Source organism: Electrona antarctica (assembly GCF_951216825.1).
Source record: "Electrona antarctica genome assembly, chromosome: 11".
NCBI lineage: Eukaryota > Metazoa > Chordata > Actinopteri > Myctophiformes > Myctophidae > Electrona > Electrona antarctica.
Genome location: NC_136792.1, coordinates 9,298,164 through 9,320,890, shown reverse-complemented (window position 1 = coordinate 9,320,890; position 22,727 = coordinate 9,298,164). Strand labels below are relative to the sequence as shown.

Genomic DNA, 22,727 nt, shown 5'->3' with positions numbered 1-22,727 from the left:
AATCAACAATGGTGGACATTGTAAACAAAGTGGAAATGCAAATTTGGAACTGAAGACTGATGAGGACGAATTATACAAAGTAGGGTGATACTGATGACATCACGGCTCACGCGTCTGACCAAATCAGTTGAGCTGTTCCTAGGACCCGAATGGAAACAAGATCGCAAGGTCTTTCTTCGGTGATATTCTTTTGGACTAAATGCTTGACTGTACATTGTGCCGTTTGCATTCATATATTGTCTAATAAAATATTCAATCAATCAATCCTGAGAGCAATTTCCATAAAAGCCCTTATATGATGTGAAAGCCTGATTGTTCATCACTGTGTATTTGTGTGATAGATACATTTTATGTTATAGGTCCTTTAAATGTGTTAATATTGAAGTGTTGGACCCAGTGCACTAGTAGATGCGTGCGTGCGTGCGTGCGTGCGTGCGTGCTTGCGTGCGTGCGTGCGTGCCCTGCTGTACCTGCATGTGTTGTGGTGCTAATCAATAATCCCACGTCCTAACTTGGATTGGGCTTCTCTGGAGACTTCTGGATCTGCAGAGAAAAAGGACAACAGGGAAGTTTGAATGTCATTCTAAAAAGGATGACAAGTAGCCGGAAGAGCTAGAAGGAACAGACGGTAGAACAAAAAACACACACAATTTCTCTCCCTCACACAGAGACGCATACAGAGCAACCTGCACTCTAGAGTAAAAATAGCTACTGCAGTGATGTCACAAATAAGCCGAGGTGCGAGCTTGTGTTGTCGCACAACCCTTACGACAAGGGTTGCTCAACAACAATGATGTTATGTACTTAGAAATGAACACAAGTTATTTTAAGCCATTTAGACCCGAGGACGATTCTATAAATACCTTCTAAATCCTGACAAGTTTTCTGAAAAAGCTATGTCTAAAGCTATTTCCAAGCTATTTCCGGTCCAGGCACCTTGGCTGGTAATCCAGTCTGGCAGTGTGCCGCGGGTTCGACTCCCGATCCCGGCGGCCTTTACTGCAGGTCACCTCCCCATTTCCTGTCAGCCTACTGTCTGTCACTCCATAAAAAATATAAAAATAAAAAGGCAAAAGCCACAAAAAAACACCAAAAGGCGTTCCCGTACTGAATGGGTTCAGTTTTTGTTTTTGTCGAGTGGAATGCACCGTAAAAAAGCACCATAAAAGCATAAATGAAGTCGGAACGAGGCAACAGAGAGGTTTCGCGGTTCGAGAATTTTGACAGACATTTTTAGTCAGTCTTTTGAATAACACTCCCTTTAGTTTTAGTCGTATTTTAGTCATCTGAAAAGTTGTGGGTTTAGTCTAGTTTTAGTTGACTAAATATATGAGTTTAGTCGACTAATAATCTACAGTTTATTTTGGCAAATTTTACACCTGGTTGCATGCTGAAAATATTGTAGATTTACAAGCTCACAACACGTTGCCTCGTGAGCTTGTAGATCTGCTATTATCTACTATCAGAGCGCAACCAAATTCTTCTCCAGTAGTCCCTCCCTGATAATCTTGGTTGACAAAATTGTCAGTACATTTAGTCATAGTTTGAGTCATCATAGCTCCGTTTTCAGTTTGTTTTTGTCAGCGAAAAAAGCACTGCTCGTTAGGGCTGAAGAAGCTTCAGCTTGATTACGCTTAGTTGTGACATCACTGAGGAAATCTTGGTATAATTATTTATTGCAGGAGGGTCACAAACTCACACTTTATTCTACTCCCTCATTCAGTCGACAACGTTGCATGACAGAAGAATAGAGATGCAGAGGGGATCTATACTAACAAAGAAAACTGAAACATGTTGTTCTCCGACACACAAATCATTTGCAACATGAAGCCATCGACCAAAAAGAACAAAAAGCATGACATCCCTGCATATACTCCTCACTACCTGAAGAGGGCGGCGGTGCTCTATTTAACAGAAAAGGTTCAAACGTTTGAATTGATGCATACAAAACACAAAAATAGCAGTGTGGCTTTGTGATTGGTGACCACTACATGTGCTTCTTATATTATTTTATAAATAACATACAATTTTAAATATCCTAATACATAAATACTAAATGTAACATTAACCCATTTTGACTTGAGATCAGATTCTAAAAATGTCTTCTACATCCTGACAGTTTTCTGAAAAAGCTATGTTTCTATGTCAGTCGCTCTTCGATTTTTCAAAAATAGCAGACCTACAAGCTTGTAGCGCGCCACTCGGTGGCGCGCTATGAGCTTGTAGATCTGCTATTTTTCAATAGCTAAAGCATAACATAATGCTAACACCAAAAGGGGTTCCCCTTAATGGGTTAAGTTATTTTTTATTTTATTTAAATTTTTTCATTCCACCTGAACCATTTCTTGAATTGTGAAACAAAACATGGCATCTCAGATTCATGGCCCCTAGTAGGAAAGTGAAGTAAAGCTACATGTACTGTAACACCAGTTCAAACAAAGCATGAACATGAAGGTGAATATGCAAAAAAAACGCAGACCAAGATGCGAACAAGACACTGCTGTAGACCGCGACGGAAGCAAAGGTCGCACACACACACACACACACACACACACACACAGTCACACACACACACACACACACACACACACACACACACACACACACACACACACACACACACACACACACACACACACACACACACACACACACACACACACACACACACACACACACACACACACACACACACACACACACACACACACACACACACACACACACACAGAGAGAGCAGATGATCATCATTGTGGAAGAGATGGGTCAACTAAATGATTAAAAAAAAACAGCCAGATTAAGCTGAATTTAGAAGAGGTTGACGTCAGAACAACAGGCAGAGATAGGTTACCGTACCTGTGACATTTCTCTTAGAAATTCAGGGAGCTGAAATTCACCCTTAAAGACCTGGAGGAAGAGAGGTAGACTGTTTTAGAGTCTTCACACGTGGAGCTCCGAACAAGTTCAAAACATCCTGTCTATAGTGCGTGTCCATTTGTTCACTCAATATATAGGAATCATTTAGGATCAATAGAAATACATGACAGAAAGATGTTATTGTGAACATAACAAATCACGGAAAGGAAAGGCTACAAAAGTTCTGCTCAAGCTCAAAACGGGCCGTGCTGCGATGCTATTTTCGGTGCCTGACACCCTCACGCAAACCAAGTATAAACTAGAAAAAGTCTCCGTCAGGCCAGGTCAGGTCAGGTTGTGGCCTCCTGGTGGCGCTATATTAGGCCAATGTGAAAAGGGTGCCATTCGTTCTTAAGCCTTTGGATGGCAATTGGATGATTTGAGGCATTTTGTAAAAATAATCAACCTGTTGATGGCGCTATAACAAGCCAATGTGAAAAGGGTGGGATATATTCCTCAGCCTAGTAGGAAAGTGCGTGAAAGATTTCACGTAAATTGCACGCTGTGTTCATGATTTGAGGCTTTTTGTTAAAAACAGGCCAATCCTGCACAAAACTTTGAAAGCCAATGTTAGCCAATTAGGATGGAATATGAAATATCGGACAGATCAGTCTTGAGCACATGACTATAGAGATACTGTGTAACGATTTGCGGGATTTGAGAAATATCAAAAGATTTGGGGCGGAGGTTCAGCTGGTAACAGACGGACGGACGGACGGACACACGGACTGAGTGCAAAACATACTCTCTCCCCATGCCTTCGGCCTGGTGGAGACAATTAAAGCCTGACACCTACCTGTTAATACTTTGTTGCGTGCCGAAAATGGTGTTTGAGCACCAATAATTGGTGCCACGACACCCACGTGCAACTACGTCTACGACGTAAAGTGTGTAACAGGCGCTCAAGGCAGCAGCAGAGCTACAGTTATAGTTATCTGTCCACCAATCACAGAGTCTTAAGGCTCTGAATCCACCGCGGTGCATTTGGCTTGGCCCGGGTGTCTGTATACAAATACAAACAACATTGGCTGTGTTTGGGTGAGAGAGCCTGTGTGTGCGTGTATGTGAGTGTGTGTCAGTGTTGATTTTTCCACTGACAAAAACAAAATGGAAACTAAATGAAAACTAAGCTATGATGACTAAAACCAAGACTAAATATATGGACAATTCTGTCAAAAAATAAAAACTAGACTAAATGTTAGGAAGGAACTAGTGGACAAGATATCCAGTTATAAGTAATTTTACACTTGGTTTGCATGCAGAAAATAGCCGATCTAAAATCGGTAAAAACAGTCATTACGACGGCATAAAGGCCCCGCCAAAATACATTTTAGTCGACTAAATCAACTGTAGATTTAGTCGACTAAAATCTTACTATATTTAGTCGACTAAAACTAGACTAACACGAACACATTCCAGGTGACTAAAATGGAACTAAAACGAAATGAAAACTATTCAACAGACTATGACTAAAACTAAAATGAAAATTTGCTGCCCAAAACAACACCGGTGTGTGTGTGCTAGTCAGCTGGGGGGTGTTGAACAGGAGGAGTGGGACAGATGGACGCGCTACGTCCTCCCGGTGGGGGCTCCTCACTGGCAGATGAGCCAGTATAGGGTATACAATATACTGTAGCAGTGGCAGCATAGAAAATGTGTGGGCAGGTTTAATTGGCATAATGACTACATTTGGGAGAATAATAATAATAATTCTAAATGAAGAAACGAAAAACAATTAAAGCATAAACAGCCTTTTAGTGGCAGAGACTGATGGAACATCTTGGAACAGGTGGAGCATTGAGCACAGCTCTAGGGAATTCATTGTCCTCGTCTCCACGACGTCATGTTCATTCTGTGGAGTTTGACAGGGGACTTGACCCCAGTGCTGATGGAGAACATGGAATGAATGGAAGGAGAAAAGAGAAAATAGGGCACGGGGCAGCCAAATAACAGGCCTGCATAATTGTTTGCTGGTAGAATCCACTTTCTGAGAAACACCAGAAAGAGGCTGAGAGGAGAGGAGAGGAGAGAAGAGAGAGAGCGAGAAAGAGAGAGCAAGAGCGAGAGCGAGAGAGATGAGATGAAAGACAGGAGAGAGAGAGAGAGAAAGAGAGAGAGAGATTGAAGACAGACAATAGAGAGAAAAGGAGACAAAAGGGGAGAGAGAGAAGGAGAGAGAGAGAGAAAGAGAGAGAGAGAGAGAGAGAAGAGGAGGGGAAAAAGAGGGTCAAAGTCCCATAGGACGAACATGGGTGAGCTCATATCCTGACTTCAACTGTACAAAGGGCTCCAGGAATGTGCACAGTGGGAGCGTGCGCGTGTGTGTGTGTGTGTGTGTGCGTGTGCGTCTGTGTGTGTTTGAGAGAGAGAGAGCAGGAGAGAGGAAGAGAGCACATTTTTGGAAGGGCCTTGCCGGAAAAAATGCAGATGAGCTTTTCCAAGCTTGGCAGACACGTGAGGCTCCCTGTGACATTCCCTCTGTTGCCTTATGGCTTCAACGAAACACCATCCAACACGCCTCTCTCTCTCTCTCTCTCTCCTTTCCTTCCACACAGCAGGACATGGCTGAGGTCTGGTATTCAAAGCGGGCGATAGAGAAGTGAATATAGCTGGAATGCCACAGCATCAACCATAGAATCACCAATGTCCACCGCCTTGCTACGGCTGTCACCATTACAATTTTAAGTTGACGAGTAAATGTCACACAAATCATTTGCGATGAATGATTTCACTTTTTTGCATTGCAACGTTGGAACGTTACAATTTGTATTTCTGTTTGCAATTTAGGCACAGACAGGGCAGATATGACATTATATGTAATATGCCGCCGACCCCCATCTGAAAATATGTCACACACACACACACACACACACACACACACACACACACACACACACACACACACACACACACACACACACACACACACACACACACACACACACACACACACACACACACACACACACACACACACACACACACACACACACACACACACACACACACACACACACACACACACACACACACACACACACACCTTACCGATGATACTAATTAAAGCTGCTATAAGCAATAATATGTCAAAATTGTAATGATTTTTTTTTTGGTATTCAGACAGCCAGCATTGGGTAGAACGCTCCCCAAAACAAATTAGTCTCTGTGACACATCTAGGGGACAATCTGCATTCAAAGATTTTCTACTTCCTGATTGGTTAGTCATTGCGACCGGGTTTGTTTTTCGACCAATGACAAAGCTTCTCGGAACATCTTTGAATGCAGATTGCGGCCCCTAGATGTGTCACAGAGACTACATTTTTTTGGCTGTCTACTCTGAATACAAAAAAAAGAAATAAAAAAGTTAGCCAATTAGGATGGAATATTAAATATCGCCCAGATCCGTCTTGAGCACATGACTACAGAGATAGACCAACAGACCAAGGCACTGTTCCATTCATTGCACAGTGGTTCTCAAAGTTTTTCATTTCAACTTGACCCCCATAACTCTGAGAGTGTACTACACACTCAGTTACACACCCATACAGGGCCATTTGGAACCCACTGAAGGACACTCTGAGACCCACTGGTAGTGGTGTGGCAGAGCGTTTCCAGTGAGCCAACATTGCACAATAAGCAGCACCCCGACTCCGTTTGACCGGAATGGAACAGAGCCTTCATTAGTATAATTGGTAACACCATACTGGAACTAGGTAAGTGGGCCCAAGTTCTTTACACAAATATCGTATGTGCATAGAGCCTATTGTGTCGGGTATGGAGCTCACTGTTTTAGCTGCTTATCCCATTTTGGGCGGGAACCCCTTTTGGTGTTAGCATTATGTTATGCTTTAGCTATTGAAAAATAGCAGATCTACAAGCTCGTAGCGCGCCACCGAGTGGCGCGCTACGAGCTTGTAGGTCTGCTATTTTTTTTAAATCGAAGGACGACTGACATAGAAACATAGCTTTTTCAGAAAACTGTCAGGATGTAGAAGACATTTTTAGAATCTGATCTCAGGTCAAAATGGGTTATTATGCAGTAAATAACAGCTTCCTCATCCGGTAATCACAGTTGATATGGCTGAAGCCTTGTAACTACAAACAAGATGCACAAACACAATTACCTGAGGAGCGAGATACACAAACCCCACTACCCCTAATCCTTTGGGGCATGCTGTGTGTTCATGAAGATACACAAACAAACCCCACTACCCCTAATCCTTTGGGGCATGCTGTGTGTTCATGAAGATACACAAACAAACCCCACTACCCCTAATCCTTTGGGGCATGCTGTGTGTTCATGAAGATACACAAACAAACCCCACTACCCCTAATCCTTTGGGGCATGCTGTGTGTTCATGAAGATACACAAACAAACCCCACTACCCCTAATCCTTTGGGGCATGCTGTGTGTTCATGAAGATACACAAACAAACCCCACTACCCCTAATCCTTTGGGGCATGCTGTGTGTTCACGGAGCTGCTGCAGACAAGAAGGACTTTGGATTTAATCTGAGAAGCTCAAGCAAGAAAGACGTGAGCATGAAAGTGAGTGAGCAACCTTTTTCTTTTTCTGATTTTCTCGTGGGCGCCATTTTACAGCCCCATTCATGGCGCACACACATTAGGGCTTTAAGCAACTAGTCGACTAATCAACTAGTCGACTAGTAAATCCACTAGTCGATCTTGTTGGTACTAGTTGACTAGTTGTTTGTTTTTTTAAATGAGCTTTTTTGTTTGTTTTTTTCGTTTTTGTAGGCTCAAGATCAGCTAGAATGCAGTTTATAAATGTACAAATATCATTAAAATAGATTTTACCTTTTTTTATATAGCGCGCGCACACACACACACACACACACACACACACACACACACACACACACACACACACACACACACACACACACACACACACACACACACACACACACACACACACACACACACACACACACACACACACTAGTGGTTGTTAACTATAGCGTGTCATGTGCGAGGGCTAATACGTCCCAGTGGCGGAGCATATATGTTCCTGAAGGGTCCAGGCTCTCTGGCTTTGCATGTTTTGGATCAATCTTCCATTCTCAGAGAGCTGCAGTGAGGGAGCCCTGCCAAACATTCAGAGCCTATAGCCCCCCCGTCCACTCCAGTCTGCCTCAGCACAGCAGCATGTCATCAGTGGTGGAAACATACTTAAAGTACCAATACTGCAATTTAGAACCACTTCGTCACAAGTAAAAGTACGGAATTGAAAATGTACTTGAGTAAAAGTACAAAAGTATCGGCATCAAAATGTTCTTAAAGTACTAAAAGCAAAAGTATTCATATTGCAGAATGTGCCATTTCAAATGTGTAGAAAATCAATTGAAAATAGCCGATCCACAAGCTCTCAATGCGACGCGTTGCGAAGCATTGAGAGCTTGTGGATCGGCTATTTTCAAATGGCCGAAATGTAGAGGGTTGAAGTGGTTAATGTATGTTTTCGCCAAAGTAACTAGCAACTAAAGTTTTCAAATAATTGCAGTGAAGTAAAAGTACAAATTTTGGCTCCGAGATGTAGCACAGTAGAAGCAAAAGTATTGGAAATTGGAAATACTCAACGTAAAGTACAAATACCTCAAAATTGTACTTAAGTGCAGTAGTTAAGTAAAAGTACTTAGTTACTTTCCACCACTGCATGTCATACATGGAAGCGGTGGGCGGCGCAGCGCAGCAGAACGATATGCCTGCCAAAAAGAAATGTATTGCAAATTCACTGCAGACTGCATGAGAGGCCTCAACTAGACTGCCAAGTCACATCCTCAGAGCTCCACTGCCTCGTTAAACCGGTCCGCGAGACCACGGCGATGCGGCCCCTGGTGAGGACAACCATTACTATCCTGGCACCACGCACGCAGAACCGTTTATTGAAAACATTTAACATTTAAAGCAGAACATGGAAAATGGTGCAAATTAAAGACCAAATTGACATTCTACCAAGTCCCCAAAAATGGATCTTGACCAATCAATCAATCAACTTGATTTATTCAAACTCAGGTCCAGTTAAAAACATACAACATTAAATACTAGGCCTACATACAAACAGGAACACCCCTGTCCCATAAAAAAACAGCAGTTTTACAGTAAACAGTCATACCAGTGCTTCCAAAAAGCAGACCGATACCTAGTAGTACTGAGGCTGGTACACAGCAGCATAATTATTGTCCTGTGACTCATTCAGTCTACTCAGAAATTAGGTTTCTCAGTAATGCATGAAAAGTGTACAGTGCACTCCCACACTACAGAATAACTCACTTGCACTGCTCCACCTTGGTTTGTTCAACATGAATATACGCATACAATCATTATAAGCAACCTGCAGTTTATCCCATTCTGGGCGGGAACCCCTTTTGGTGTTTTAACTAAGCATTATGTTATACTTTAGCTATTGAAAAATAGCCACTCGGTGGCGCGCTACGAGCTTGTAGATCTGCTATTTTTGAAAAATCGTGAAAATGCGGCACAAATCCTTGAATATATATTCTTTCAGAAGACTTTGTTTTTATTTCGACGTCGGGTCTAAATGGATTATACACATGCTTGCTTTCCTGTACTTCACCCACACAAGGGGATCAATCAATCCTCTAGGCTAGGGCCTAGGCAACACATATTTAAGGGTGAGTGGGTAACTTATACTTCGTTGACTTATAATTTATTGCAGAGCGGGCCTCTCCCTGGATGGAGCACGACTGTGGATTGCTACAATATTATACCATTCTATATTATCTTAAAATTCTTAAATTATACCATTATATACTATATAACATTATTGTTATACTATACGTTGTATATGAGTGCAGGAAGATCGGCCTCAAGCTCAATGCCAAGAAAACCAAAAAGGTAATGACAACACAGAGGACAAAACCATTGCCACTGCAGACTCGAGCCGGCTGAGGACTTCAAGTACCTCGGGGCCTGGACTGCCTCAACTGAACAGGACCTGAAGGTTCGGAGAGCACTTGCCTGGGAAGCCTTGCATGGGATGAGGAGAGTGTGGAAATCAGACATGGGAGAAGACCTCAAGAGGCGGCTGTTTATAGCTACTGTGGAGTCAGTGCTGCTGTATGGGGCCGAGACATGGACCCTCACAGTGGAGTCAGTGCTGCTGTATGGGGCCGAGACATGGACCCTCACACTCACAGTGGAGTCAGTACTGCTGTATGGGGCCGAGACATGGACCCTCACAGTACAACAGGAGAAAGCTCTGGATGGAGTCTACACAAGAATCCTACGAATGGCACTATACTGTAGGTGTCACATGGACGGACCGCATCAGAAATGTGGACCTCTATTGGGGACAGTATGTTGAGACAACTTGTGATTTGGCACTTTAATAAAATTGAATTGCTTGCCCAGTCACAGCGTGAGACGTTGCGAGCTTTGCAGATCGGGCTATTTCAGTTGTGTGACACCATGCGCAACCAAGTGTAATGGTACAAAAACACAGTCAGGTGGGCCACACGCTGCCTGCAGCCCCCTCCCCCTCCCCCTCCCAAAGGGTTTGTTCCGGCCCAGCCAAGGCAGCTCACAGTGTGCAGTCAGCCAATCAATCCAGTCTGGCAGGGCCAAATGGAAGCCTACAGTACTCTGAGCCTCAGCATTGTGAACGCGACTCCTTTTGACCAAGCCCTGGTCTCAGATAGCCACCGGGGTGGGGGGTGGGGGGGTGTTGAATGCCGGCCCCCGTTTTGGCTTGTATGGAAAAAAGGCTGAGAGTGTGGCGCAACAAGGGAGGTTGTTTTATCTAGCTTTGAATGCTTGTCCGTTTTCCACCTGCACCTGGGTGTGGAGGCCGTGGTGCCACGGATATGGTTACTGTCTGCAAACAACAGTGCTTGTGGGTCATTTTAGCATACAATGAAAAATCCTCATGGGACATGAGTGTGCGCATTTGAGACTGTGCGTGTGCGTGAGCGCGTGCGTGCGTGAGAGAGAAAGAGTGAGTCCGACCTACACTGATCATTTCAAAGATCCATGATGAAATATTGGGAAAAAAGTGACGGATGATGTTATGCAAGAGATTATCAAGGTAGGCTACATGTTGACAGGCACAGATTTCCACCACTTAAACTAACTCATATACTGGATCTCTCTGACGCACGCAGGAAGACATCAAAAACATTCCTCGTGAGCAGAAACTGGGTGAAAATGAGACACTCCCCAAGGCCACAAGAAGTCCAGCTGCAACATCCGAACTTAAAAGGGGAATACCACTCATTTTTAACATTGAACTACCGTATGTAATTAAGCATTGTTATACTTTAGCCATTGAAAAATAGCAGATCTACAAGCTCATATGTCTGTTATTTTTGAAAAATTGTGAAAATGTGGCGCAAATCTTTTAATATATAAAGTTTTTAACTCAAATCTTTGCTTCTGGGGGGGGGGGGGGGGGGGGATCCCTGGAACAACATATTTTTTTCAGATGGGGGTCAGCGGCCAATTACATATAATCTGGGGGGGTCCTTGACATGAAAATGTTTGAGAACGACTGACATAGAAACATAGAAAGCTTTTCAGAAAACTGTCAGGATTTAGAAGACATTTGTAGAAATAATAATAAAAAGTCCCCCGCTTCCCTTATAGCCTAGAACTGGAGGTCTAGAACATGCATGGGGTCTGACGTGATGTCACACACAACAACTCTAAGTTACACTAATGACATAGTTCAATGTTGAAAATTAGTGGCACTCTCCTTTAACCCATTTTGGGCGGGAACCCCTTTTGGTGTTAGCATTATGTTATGCTGTAGCTATTGAAAAATAGCAGACCTACAAGCTCATAGCGCGCCACCGAGTGGCGCGCTACGAGCTTGTAGGTCTGCTATTTTTGAAAAATCGAAGAACCACTGACATAGAAACATAGCTTTTTCAGAAAACTGTCAGGATGTAGAAGACATTTTTAGATTCTGATCTCAGGCACAACTAAAAAAAGAAATAACACTTTAACTTTATTATTGTCCCCATATTGGAAGAATTCCCAGAAGTGGTCTATCATCTATCATCCAAACAACACAGCGATAATAACCCTGGAATTAATATGATACGGTGGACTCACACCTCAACAAAGTGTCCTGGCGTCAACACAGAGCCACAGACCATAGGCTGGACACTGGACACCCAGGCCATGCAACACTGGCCCATTTCTCAACAATCACTTCCAACTCCCTTCGTTCTCATTGTGCCTGCAGAGACACTGAGAACGTTATCGATCCCAATATCCATTTCTCACCAGGGATCAGAGGAACTGCAAAGCCACTTAAAAGCTATCGATTGCGGCTTTGGAGCCAGGCCAGAAGTCCCTCATTTACAGCATCTATGCTCGGGGGCCAATCAGTCTTTCATAAAAACTAGAATATCTCAACTAAAGCTAAGCAAAGTTACTATATTTACCCAGGGTAACTGGACTAAGCATCAGATACTTGTTTACAGCCAGGCCCTGCTCATAGAACATTTCATGGTAGTGGTTCAATGCCTTGCTCAAGGGCACTTCAGCGGTGGTAATTTTAACGTGCCGGTCCGGGGATACGAACTGGCGACCTTCCGGTATCAAGACCGCTCCGCAAACCGTTCGGCCACCGCTGCCACAAACTCAAGTTTGAAGTACGCCATTGCGTCATTTAAAAAAATCACACCCGTGTCTACTGTCACTGTACTGGCACACCTGAAATCACCATATACAGTTAATATGTGCGTGTGTTTGTGTGTGTTAGGTTGCGCACAGGTGGTGAAAAACAACCATGCTGTTTTCGTGCTCAGACGCACCCAGCCACCCAGCCAGCCAGCCAGCCACCCACATAGTCACTTAAGGAAGTGGTTGCACCACTTAAAAAAAAAGGAGCTGTAAGTGATATGTTTTAGTTGAAAGAACAGAGATAGAAAGAACCCTTTGTCTGCTCATTTCTTTGTTTAATCATTTCCAATTTCACTTCCTGTATGAGTTTTCTTTTTTGAATAGGATTAAATTGCTATCCCAAACTGATGTAGCACTATCTTACACTGATCTTAACAGACAATACCACTTGCACTATGAGCTTTAACGACTTAACGACTATAGATATACCTACTCGTAAGATTTGTGAATTTGTTTTTGAAATATTCACCTATATGGCATTCATTTGCGTCTGTGAATTTCCTACCCAGACGTAATGAGGACAGCCGGTAAGCGTATACAACCATCTCTCTTTGTTATAATAGGCCTCCTGAGGTGAAGCCAATACAAAACGTTCTCCCGGGAATGTTATCGTACAGCTCTTTGTCTCTCCGTGTCCTCGGCTGCAGATAGCATCACCAAACATTCTCCATGTGTCACACAGTAACTAGGGCATGTGGAAACACCCACCCGTCACCACAATTAACAGTGGCGTGCACAGATAGACACTAGGGGGTGCTAGTTTTTTTTTCTTATTTCATACAGTGTACACTGTACTGTATGTGGACCATGGTGACGTTGATCAATTCTTGATAAAAAAAAAACACATTTTAGTCGACTAAATCAACTGTAGATTTAGTCGACTAAATGTTATGATATTTAGTCGACTAAAACTAGACTAACACTAAACCATTCCAGGTGACTAAAATATGACTAAAGCTAAATTAAGTTTCAGTCCAAAGACTAAAACTAAAATAGAAATTTGCTGCCAAAAACACCACTGGTCCGCACTACACCTCGGTTTACATCTGTGCCTGTGTTTAAGTCACTTTTAAAAACTCACCTTTACACAGAATGTTTTTTACCCTTTCTATAGGAGATTGTACATATCCAACTGCTGCTATTTGTCTTCTTTTCTTTTTGTGTTTCTCGTTTTCAAACTGCTCTTGATTGTGACTTGCTATTATGTTGTTTTTGTTTTTTAACCTTGTACTGTACAGCACTTTGGAACCTTGTTTTGAAAGGTGCTATATACATAAATAAAGTTCATTACATGCGGCCCTCCTACTCCATAAAGGCAGCAGCCTGTCTGTCCCCTCTGCTCCTCAACCACTCTGTCTCTAAACGTCACCATGTTTAGAGAAGTCAACATGGGGATGGATGACATATGGACCTACTGTATGCTAACTCATGATAGCTGTCCCTGAACCCTGTCCTCTGGAGAAACGCTTTAAATATGGAACCACGTGGGCCTTCACTCCAACTAAACCACCAGTGAATAGATGAATGCTATTCAGCAATTAATTTCCTTCAGAAAAAGGACCACAAAAAAATGGAAGGGAATTGAACAGAACCAGGAAGGGCAGGATAGAAATTCCCATATTCATAGCTTCATTTATTCAGCATATAAGTGATGCAGGACTGCCATATTAAAACATAAAATCAATCAAATATTAACAGTTCTACTGCGTAACCCGCGTTCCCCACTATTTAATCCATGTGTCGGTGCTGCGTAATGTGTTTAATTCGCCGTTTTTAAATAATGAAAAAGAAAGAGCGGATTTGTCAAGCCATGCTCTGGGCTGCTAGGGCTTCTGGGAAAATGAGTTCAATGCAAGCGAACGGCTGGTTTGTTTGGACTACAGCATGCTGTGGAGGCTGTGTTCGTCTCGCATCGTAATGGCGGCATGTTTTTGAGACAACACAACATTCAAACCCGTTTCATTCTCCACATCTCTTCATCAACCATCAAATGATATGGAAGTTTTATATGAACAACCTTGATATACGTAAGTCTACTATAAGTACAAGTGAGTAGCAGTATATGGATTTAATAAAGAAACCCATATACTACAAAACTTCCATATTGCTTTAAAATTGATCTGGGATGTGCAAGGATCTGTGGAGCGCTGCTACAGGCTGGACATTAAGCAGGGCCGGTGGAACGGAGATGAGACGGAGAGTAAATATTTGGATGAGGGGGTTTGAAAAATTCAGAGCACAGATGAGAGAGAGAGAGAGAGAGAGAGAGAGAGAGAGAGAGCGCGCATTTTTCACATGTGGCTCCATTATATACGGCGGTTTTCGATTCTGGCTGGCGGGCAGACGCAATTATAGCAATGCTACACAGATGTTAGCAGCTAAAAGGCTGTCCTCCAGACAATGGACTGGGTGCTCTCCCTGCATCACACAACTAGCCGAACACACACACCCTGATCGCAATGACACATCTAGTCACAAGTTGCCATTACTAATCATTGCGGTATTTAAAACCCATTTTGGGGGGCAGGAACCCCTTTTGGTGTTTTAAAGCATTGTTATACTTTAGCTGTTGAAAAATAGCAGATCTACAAGCTCGTAGCGTGGCACCGTGCCGCGCTACGAGCTTGTAGGTCTGCTATTTTTGAAAAATCGTGAATGCAGTGCAAATCTTTGAATATATATTCTTTCAGAGCTTGCTTCTGGGGGGGGGGGGGGGGGGGGGGGGGGGGGGGGTTGGGTCCCTGGAACAACATATTGTCAGATGGGGGTCGGCAGCCAATTACATAATAATCTTGGGGGGTCCTTGACATGAACGTTTTTGAGAATGACTGACATAGAAACATGGGTTTTTCAGAAAACTGGCATTTGTAGAATCGTTCTCAGGTCAAAATAATGGGTTAATCAAAAAGAACACTATAGCTTTCCGTCCGACGACAGCGCAGCTTCTCAAGAGGATTTGCAATTTGAGCAGTAATGAGACAGAGAGTTAGAGAGAGGCAGAGAGGACGGGGAAGATGAGGACGCAATCGATTGGGGGGGAGGGGGGGTAAACCAGTCTGTTCTCCCAGCCAGCCGGTGATGCTATAGGAGCACCAGTCTGAGTCACGGTGCCTGCAAGGAGGAAAGAGGCCTCATGGCGTCTCAGTGGAGACATCTCTCTTTAAGAGTAGAGGCTGCCAGTAGTGTCTCATTTCCCAGGCAACGCATTCCACAGAGAATGTCCTTCAATTCCCTGCCCGTAGCCACTCTAAATCACTGTTGAGGAAACATGGCACAGTCCCCGCAAGCACCCGTAGACATTTCGTATTCAATCTCATATCCTGCGTCGCGTACACACACACACACACACACACACACACACACACACACACACACACACACACACACACACACACACACACACACACACACACACACACACACACACACACACACACACACACACACACACACACACACACACACACACACGAGCGACTTACAAGTGTGAGTAAATAGTGTAAAGAAAAACAATTTATTGCACACATACTGTACTGTAGATTCATATAAACACACAAGCAGGCAATTTCCTAGATGCACATGGTGACGATTGCAACAAATTAGACAAAAAGAGTTCAGCAAATAATCTAAATTCGACTCCAAGTTTCCAATTTGCAAGTGGCTGCAATTATCTATTAGCAGAGCGCTGTTGTGGGCATTTCAGACAGCCACTTAAATAAAAAGGTATTGTAGTGCTGTGCAGAATCCCTGACCTATAAAACAATGTCAAAGCAGAAGAAAAAAATTGAATTGTGTTCACACTGAACAAAGTCACGTTCACGGTTTTATTGTCAAAAGGCTGCATGTATCCACAGAACATTAACTCCTTTGCTGCCCCCTAGTGTTAGCATGCTGTTACTGCCCGATATGCCGCCCGTCCGAACCTTTCTCGAACCTTTGGAGAGACGGCGCTTTGAAAAATCGGGTTATAATAGAGGCTCAACAGAGCTGGATTTAAAAAAATCGCATCGCTGGTGGTGACGGAGGAGGTCCACACGAGCAAGAGCAATGCTAAAAAGGTAAACAGACGGACGGCGCCTTCACATATGAATTAAACGGTTGTCTACGTTTATACCCGTATAGCTGGCATAAATAGGTCCCAATAGCCTAGCTACGTTTATAAGCGTAGATGGCAATACAATAATTAAATATACTAGTCCTTACCCGTTCTGAATATATGAACAGCAAATTATGTTCAGTGTGGGCGTGTGGGTCTGTTGCGCGGAAAAGTGTGTCCCAGTATTAATCTGTGTCCGTCCCAACATGCATTTCACTGGTGACACGTGATTTGCGGGGAGATGTTTTTTTTTTGTCGCAAATTAATTTAATTAAGATGAATGTTAGAATGTTTGGCGTGTGTAATGCATGGCCGATTGAGGTGGGAGGACAGGGCTGTGCGGCGCTAGGTTCCGTGAGGCGGTCCGTGTGAGATGGCGCAGAAAGCGAGCAGCTGTCTTGCTCTATGGCGCTAAGGACGTACTCTGACTGACAGACAGCGACCGAGCGATTTAAACAGCGAGCGTCCGCTAAATTAGATACTAGATAACAAAATTCAAAATACAAGCCTCATCAACGTGCAACCGGGAGGAGCAAAACAGCAGCATCTCCTGTTTCACGGGGGCACACCTTGTTAGCAGAAGCAGATCCTCAGGGCGAAAGCCACCTTTCTTCTGTGCGCAGGGATTATGACCGAGAGGAGGAGGAGGAGGAGGAGGAGGAGGAGAGGAGAGGAGAGGAGAGGAGGGGAGAGGAGAGGAGAGGAGAGGAGAGGAGAGGAGAGGAGAGGAGAGGAGAGGAGAGGAGGAGGGAAAGGGAAGTCCAATATAATCCCAGCAGCTGTGTTTGATCCAGGGGGGGGAAACACACGGTAATACCCTGCAGATGTGCACGCCACAGCATGCACGCACGCACACACACACACACACACACACACACTCTCTCACAAACACACACACACACAGTCGGTCAGGAAGACATGTAGGATCTTATTGTGCATTAGCCAGACGTTAACTACAACCAGTCATCAGAACTCAGTGATGGAAGTCAGGTCAGGGTCTGGGAACCGTGTAAACAACCAGAGACATGGATCAGAACTAGAACTGCAACAAAATATGTAAACAAGAGCCACAGGCATCTCAACACATGCAAAGCATTAACGCAGGCACGAGGCACTCGAGCAAGAGTGTGGCTGCGTATACTGTAGGCACAGCGTTTTAATAAGCAAGCAAACATCGGACTGACGTGACGTACTGTAAGGCCCAGTGATCACAACAACAGCAGTGTTGTTTTTGGCAGCAAATTTCTATTTTAGTTTTTTTAGTCACAGTCTTTGGAATGAAACTTCATTTAGTTTTAGTCCTATTTTAGTCACCTGGAATGTTTTAGTGTTAGTCTAGTTTTAGTCGACTAACTACCATACGACTAAATCAACTAGATTTAGTCGACTAAAATGTATTTTGGGAGGCCTTGATGCCATCGTAATGACTGTTTTTACACTTGCTGAAAATAGCCGATCGACTATTTTCAGCATGCAACCAAGTGTAAAATGACTCATACTGGATCTATTGTCCACTAGTCCCTTCCTAACATTTTAAACTATTTTTATCTGTTGACGAAATAGTCAGTATATTTAGTCTTACTTTTAGTCATCATATCTTAGTTTTCATTTTAGTTCCCATTTAGTTTTCGTCAGTGAAAAAAAGGTAGTCGACGAACATTTTTCGTCTTAGTTTTAGTCGACGAAATCAACACTGAACAACTGTTTGCATGTTTTGCTCTTCAGAAGACACCGGAAGAATGGAACCTGCGAGTCTGGAACTAATAAAAAACACCACAGCCCTTTTTTTTGTTCTGTTCACAAAAGTTAAATATTTGTGAGCGTGTCCAATTGGGTCTGCAGCTTGTGGGACCTGGTCCACCGCTGAGGGAGGGCTTCAGGGTTTACCCCCCACCCACCCAAATAGAACCAGAAGATCCATGGAATCGTTTTGAGGGGACCGTCTCGGTTGAGAACAAAATTGCAACATGGCCTCTGATATTTTCATGGAGCCAAGCAGGGGAAGCCAATGGTTAAAAAAATTATCACTGAGTGGTGCAAATCCCCCCCCCCCCCCTCTCTCTCTCTCTCTCATTAGCAGGCAACAGTGCAATACTATCTCTCTGTCTCTGTTTCTGGCACAACAGCGCCGCTACTGGTACTCATGAGTCACACACAAACATAGGTTAACACGAGTCACAGACATTGCTGTTCCTTGGAGTGGTTGCACCACTCAAAAAGGTACACAGGTGCGTCTCCAATGATCACATACAGTGGTGGAAGAAGTACTTAAGATTTTTTTTACTTCATTCTTTTTCTGCCATCTACGAACATATTCGGACCCTGTGTATATCTAAAAAGCTTTGAGCGCTGTCCATGGTTGAGCCGTCGTCGCGCATCCGATTTTCGGACGTCATTTGTGACTTTGTCTCAAATCGATCCCGACATATATAGCCGTTTCTGGCGAGGTCAAAGGGTGTGCGCTTACACTCATGATGAATCCTCACAACGCCCTCCTCCCCCGATAACCCAGAAATGAAAACAGGAGGTTCGTAGAACTGGGAAAAAAATAACTAAACAAACTAAACAAATCAGTATCAGCTAAACTGTTATTTTAACCCATTTAGGCCTGACGTCAAAAAAAAAAAAGAGTCTTCAGAAAGAATATATATTCAAAGATTTGTGCCGCATTTTCACGATTTTTCAAAAATAGCAGACCTACAAGCTCGTAGCGCGCCACTCGGTGGCGCGCTATGAGCTTGTAGATCTGCTATTTTTCAATAGCTAAAGTATAACATAATGCTTAGTTAAAACACCAAAAGGGGTTCCCGCCCAAAATGGGTAAACATCGGTATCGAACCGAGAATGTCCATATCGGTTGCACTGCATCCCTACTTTCCACCATTGACCAACATACTGAAGTCAATGCAGTCAGTAGTTCTGCAACGCATCCACCTATCAACACACGCTGCTCCACCCTACTCTCTGACTCCATGGCAGTTAAGCATTATAGATGTGGAGACAGGCCAAAGCATTTTATCACTTCCTCAAAGAACAATTGCGTTTCCTATCCTCCACTGCGCTCAGCACTTTAACACAGATGTGTTGCAGCAATAAGAAAACGTCATTGGTTTAGAAACGAGTGCAGAAAGTGTAACCCGATGTTTTAACTGCCAACACAAAAGGACTTAAAATGAACTCACTTCACCATACAGTACACAGTATGCTTATTAGGGAAGCGCAGGCAGCATTTAGACATTTACCCCTATAACAATTGTGAAGTACACGGCTATGAGTCTGCCAATTCACTCTTGGCTGTCAAATGAAAATGACATCACCATTACCTATAATGCCCGGCTGCAGGCAGTAAACCAACCGAGACACAACCATGAACATTTTAAGGAAACTTCCATTCTCTCCCGTCTGGGTGAGACCCAGAGAGAGCACAGTGGGGTGGTGTGTATAAACCTAGCCAACCTCATCTGTACAAACACGCACCATTTCCAGTTCGGCGCTGTATAGTCATACAGGCTCTGCTGTATAACCCTGCAGGGCCCCCCTCAAAAACGTTTCTCTCTTCCTACCTCTTCATAATAAGAATGCTTTCCATTTGAGTCAGAACCGTCTGAACAACACGAAATACGAGGTCACTCCACAATCGGCCAGCTTTATTTTCCTTTTTCTTGGCCCTTTCATTTCCCCAACCCATTCCAGCTAGGGGAAGCAAAATGGAAAAAGCAAGCCCATGTGCTTTGAATAAATATTGGGTCAAACTTCACACGCAGGGTAGAAGACTACTAGACCACCTAGCACTGTACTGGAGGTACTGCTGTATGGTGCGAGTCTCTTCTTACTATGAATAAAAAAAAGACACCGCCCTGCCTTTGTAAGGCAAATGTCAATCTCCAGAGAGGCCACAACAATATGAACTCCGTAACCTGCGGGAGCCGCAATGTCGTCAGATCAACTTCCTGGGCCAAACTCTGGGTACAGATTGAGTAGTCGGGCAGAAACCTCGTATAATTACACGTTTCATCTTTTTATGTCTCTCAAATAATGAATAAATGAATGCCCTATTTTACACTGTGTCGTATGAGTGTCACGCAAAAGTATACCGAAAATAGCCAAGCCTTTCATGTGCTTTTTTTTTTAGGCTTCCACATATATTGACCATGTCCAAAATAAGCACGCCAGGTTGAAAGTGGTCAAGTCTGTCTGTGGGGTTTTATAAATATTTAACCAAACATTAGATCCACTGAAATACGGGTTTATTTTTTCCATTTCCTAAAAGGAAATGGTTTAGGGCGTACAAGGTGTCCGCACGGACAGCAACAATATCAAAGTAATTGCTTTCCACTCTCCGACGTGCCCTTTAGCAAGAACCAATTGTATCTATTGATCCAGTAGAGCTGCTGACAGACCAGCAGTATAAGACCCGGGCAGCTCCCAGGTGTGAATGTGTGTGAATGAGGCTGTGAACCAGAGCAGTACAGTAATCCAAGCTCAGTCAATGGTCCCCCATTACCTTCTTTTTTTTTTTTTTAAATGACCCCAAGCCATTGTGATACAGATTAGCTCTTTTTACCCCCCTTTTTGAGCGGCGCTAGCCCCTCCAATACGTGGCTTTTGAATAATATGTCATATTGTATGTGTATGGACTTTAATGTTTGTTTAGGGCACTAAATGAAGATCATGTGTAAGATGTCATGTGGCCGAAAAAATGTCACTTTACACGAGTGTGATTGTTGTTTTTTAAAACACACCGTATTAAAATTCTTTGGAACAGACTTCGTTCAGTGGTTCTGACCCTCAGGGTTCCTTTGAGGGGGTTCCAGGTGGACCCCTACAGGTATGAGACTCTTTTTTTTGGGTTTGTTTTAATTTTATCCCACGATTTTGTAACCCAGTTTTTTCACCCAGTGCCAATTATCTAATGTAATCCTGGGCGCTACACTTCCTCTGCCAACCTGGGGGGGCAGCGGACTTTGCGACTCTTGAGAGTTATGCGGGGGGGTCCTTGGAATTAAAACATTTGAGAACCACTGCTGTAGTTCATGTAGTTGTTGCTCTGGAGAGGGAAGTCTGGAACACTCTGGTGGAGCGGTTGCCCCCGCAACCAGACTACGGTTAAGCGGTTGAAGATGGATGGATGCTGTAGTTCATCATGCAATTTTCCCCGTGAACGAGTTTCATACGTGTCCCCGCGTGTGGACGGGATAACCGCCAGCCGAAGTACGAGTCATTCCACAACATTCTGCAGAAAGACAAATGTCAGGAAATGCCGCTGCACCATCACTGGGTGTTTGGACAGAAGAGCTACGGTCTGGCTGTGGTCACAGGCAGCCCATGGAAAGACTCAAGAGGACGCATATAGCAGTGAGGTCAGTGACAACACGATGCTGATTTATGGATGCTGATGATGCATAACAGTAAACTGCTGTTTGCCCAGGAGGAGGTAGTACACTAAATAGAAACGCACACCTACTCATTAGTGCAATATCAATCAATGTAGAGCACTACTACTACCGTGCACTACTGCTGTCTGTGCGCGCGCGCGCGCACGCGCGTGCGTGCGTGCGTGTGTGTGTGTGTGTGTGTGTGTGGCGCGCACGAGAGAGAGAGAGAGTTGAGTGAGTATAACAGAGTAATCAATAACTAGTCATGAAAAATGGAAACACATTGGGGCTTGAAAACCGCTGCCAATTCTAGCCTCCTTCTTATGTAATCATAACTTGACAATAGCATTTTCTTATGAGGCAGGCATGAGCAAATGACTCGCAATCTATAATCTGATGTCAAATAATTGAGGTACTCTGTATGAGCGGTACATTAAAGCCCTTCTAGAACGACTTGCGCTCACAAGACATTGAGCATCAACTCTGAAGCAACTCTGGCTTTACTTTGAGGTAACAACCTTTACAGTCACCTCGTAAAACACAACAGACTTGGATATTTGCCTTCTTACTATGTAGGAAAGCAGAGCTGCTGTTGCAAAGTGCATACTCTACTGCGGTCACTTTAGCTGACACAATGGGAAAAAAACATTCACACCTAGATATATCAG

General features: G+C 43.6%; 1 protein-coding gene across 2 annotated transcripts in view; it reads right to left on the bottom strand.

Moving 5' to 3' along the window:
- tpst1 (tyrosylprotein sulfotransferase 1) overlaps positions 1-22,727 on the bottom strand; it is a 62,663-nt gene that overhangs the window by 4,136 nt on the left and 35,800 nt on the right. Inside the window, exons 4-5 of one of the 2 annotated variants that reach the window (XM_079514547.1) lie at positions 2,857-2,907; positions 471-543 (exon numbers count right to left, since the gene is read on the bottom strand). In XM_079514547.1, coding sequence (XP_079370673.1) covers positions 508-543; positions 2,857-2,907 — 87 coding nt within the window. In that variant the 3' untranslated portion in view covers positions 471-507. The remainder of the gene's footprint in view (positions 1-470; positions 544-2,856; positions 2,908-22,727) is intronic. The other variant, XM_079514548.1, reaches the window with a different exon arrangement.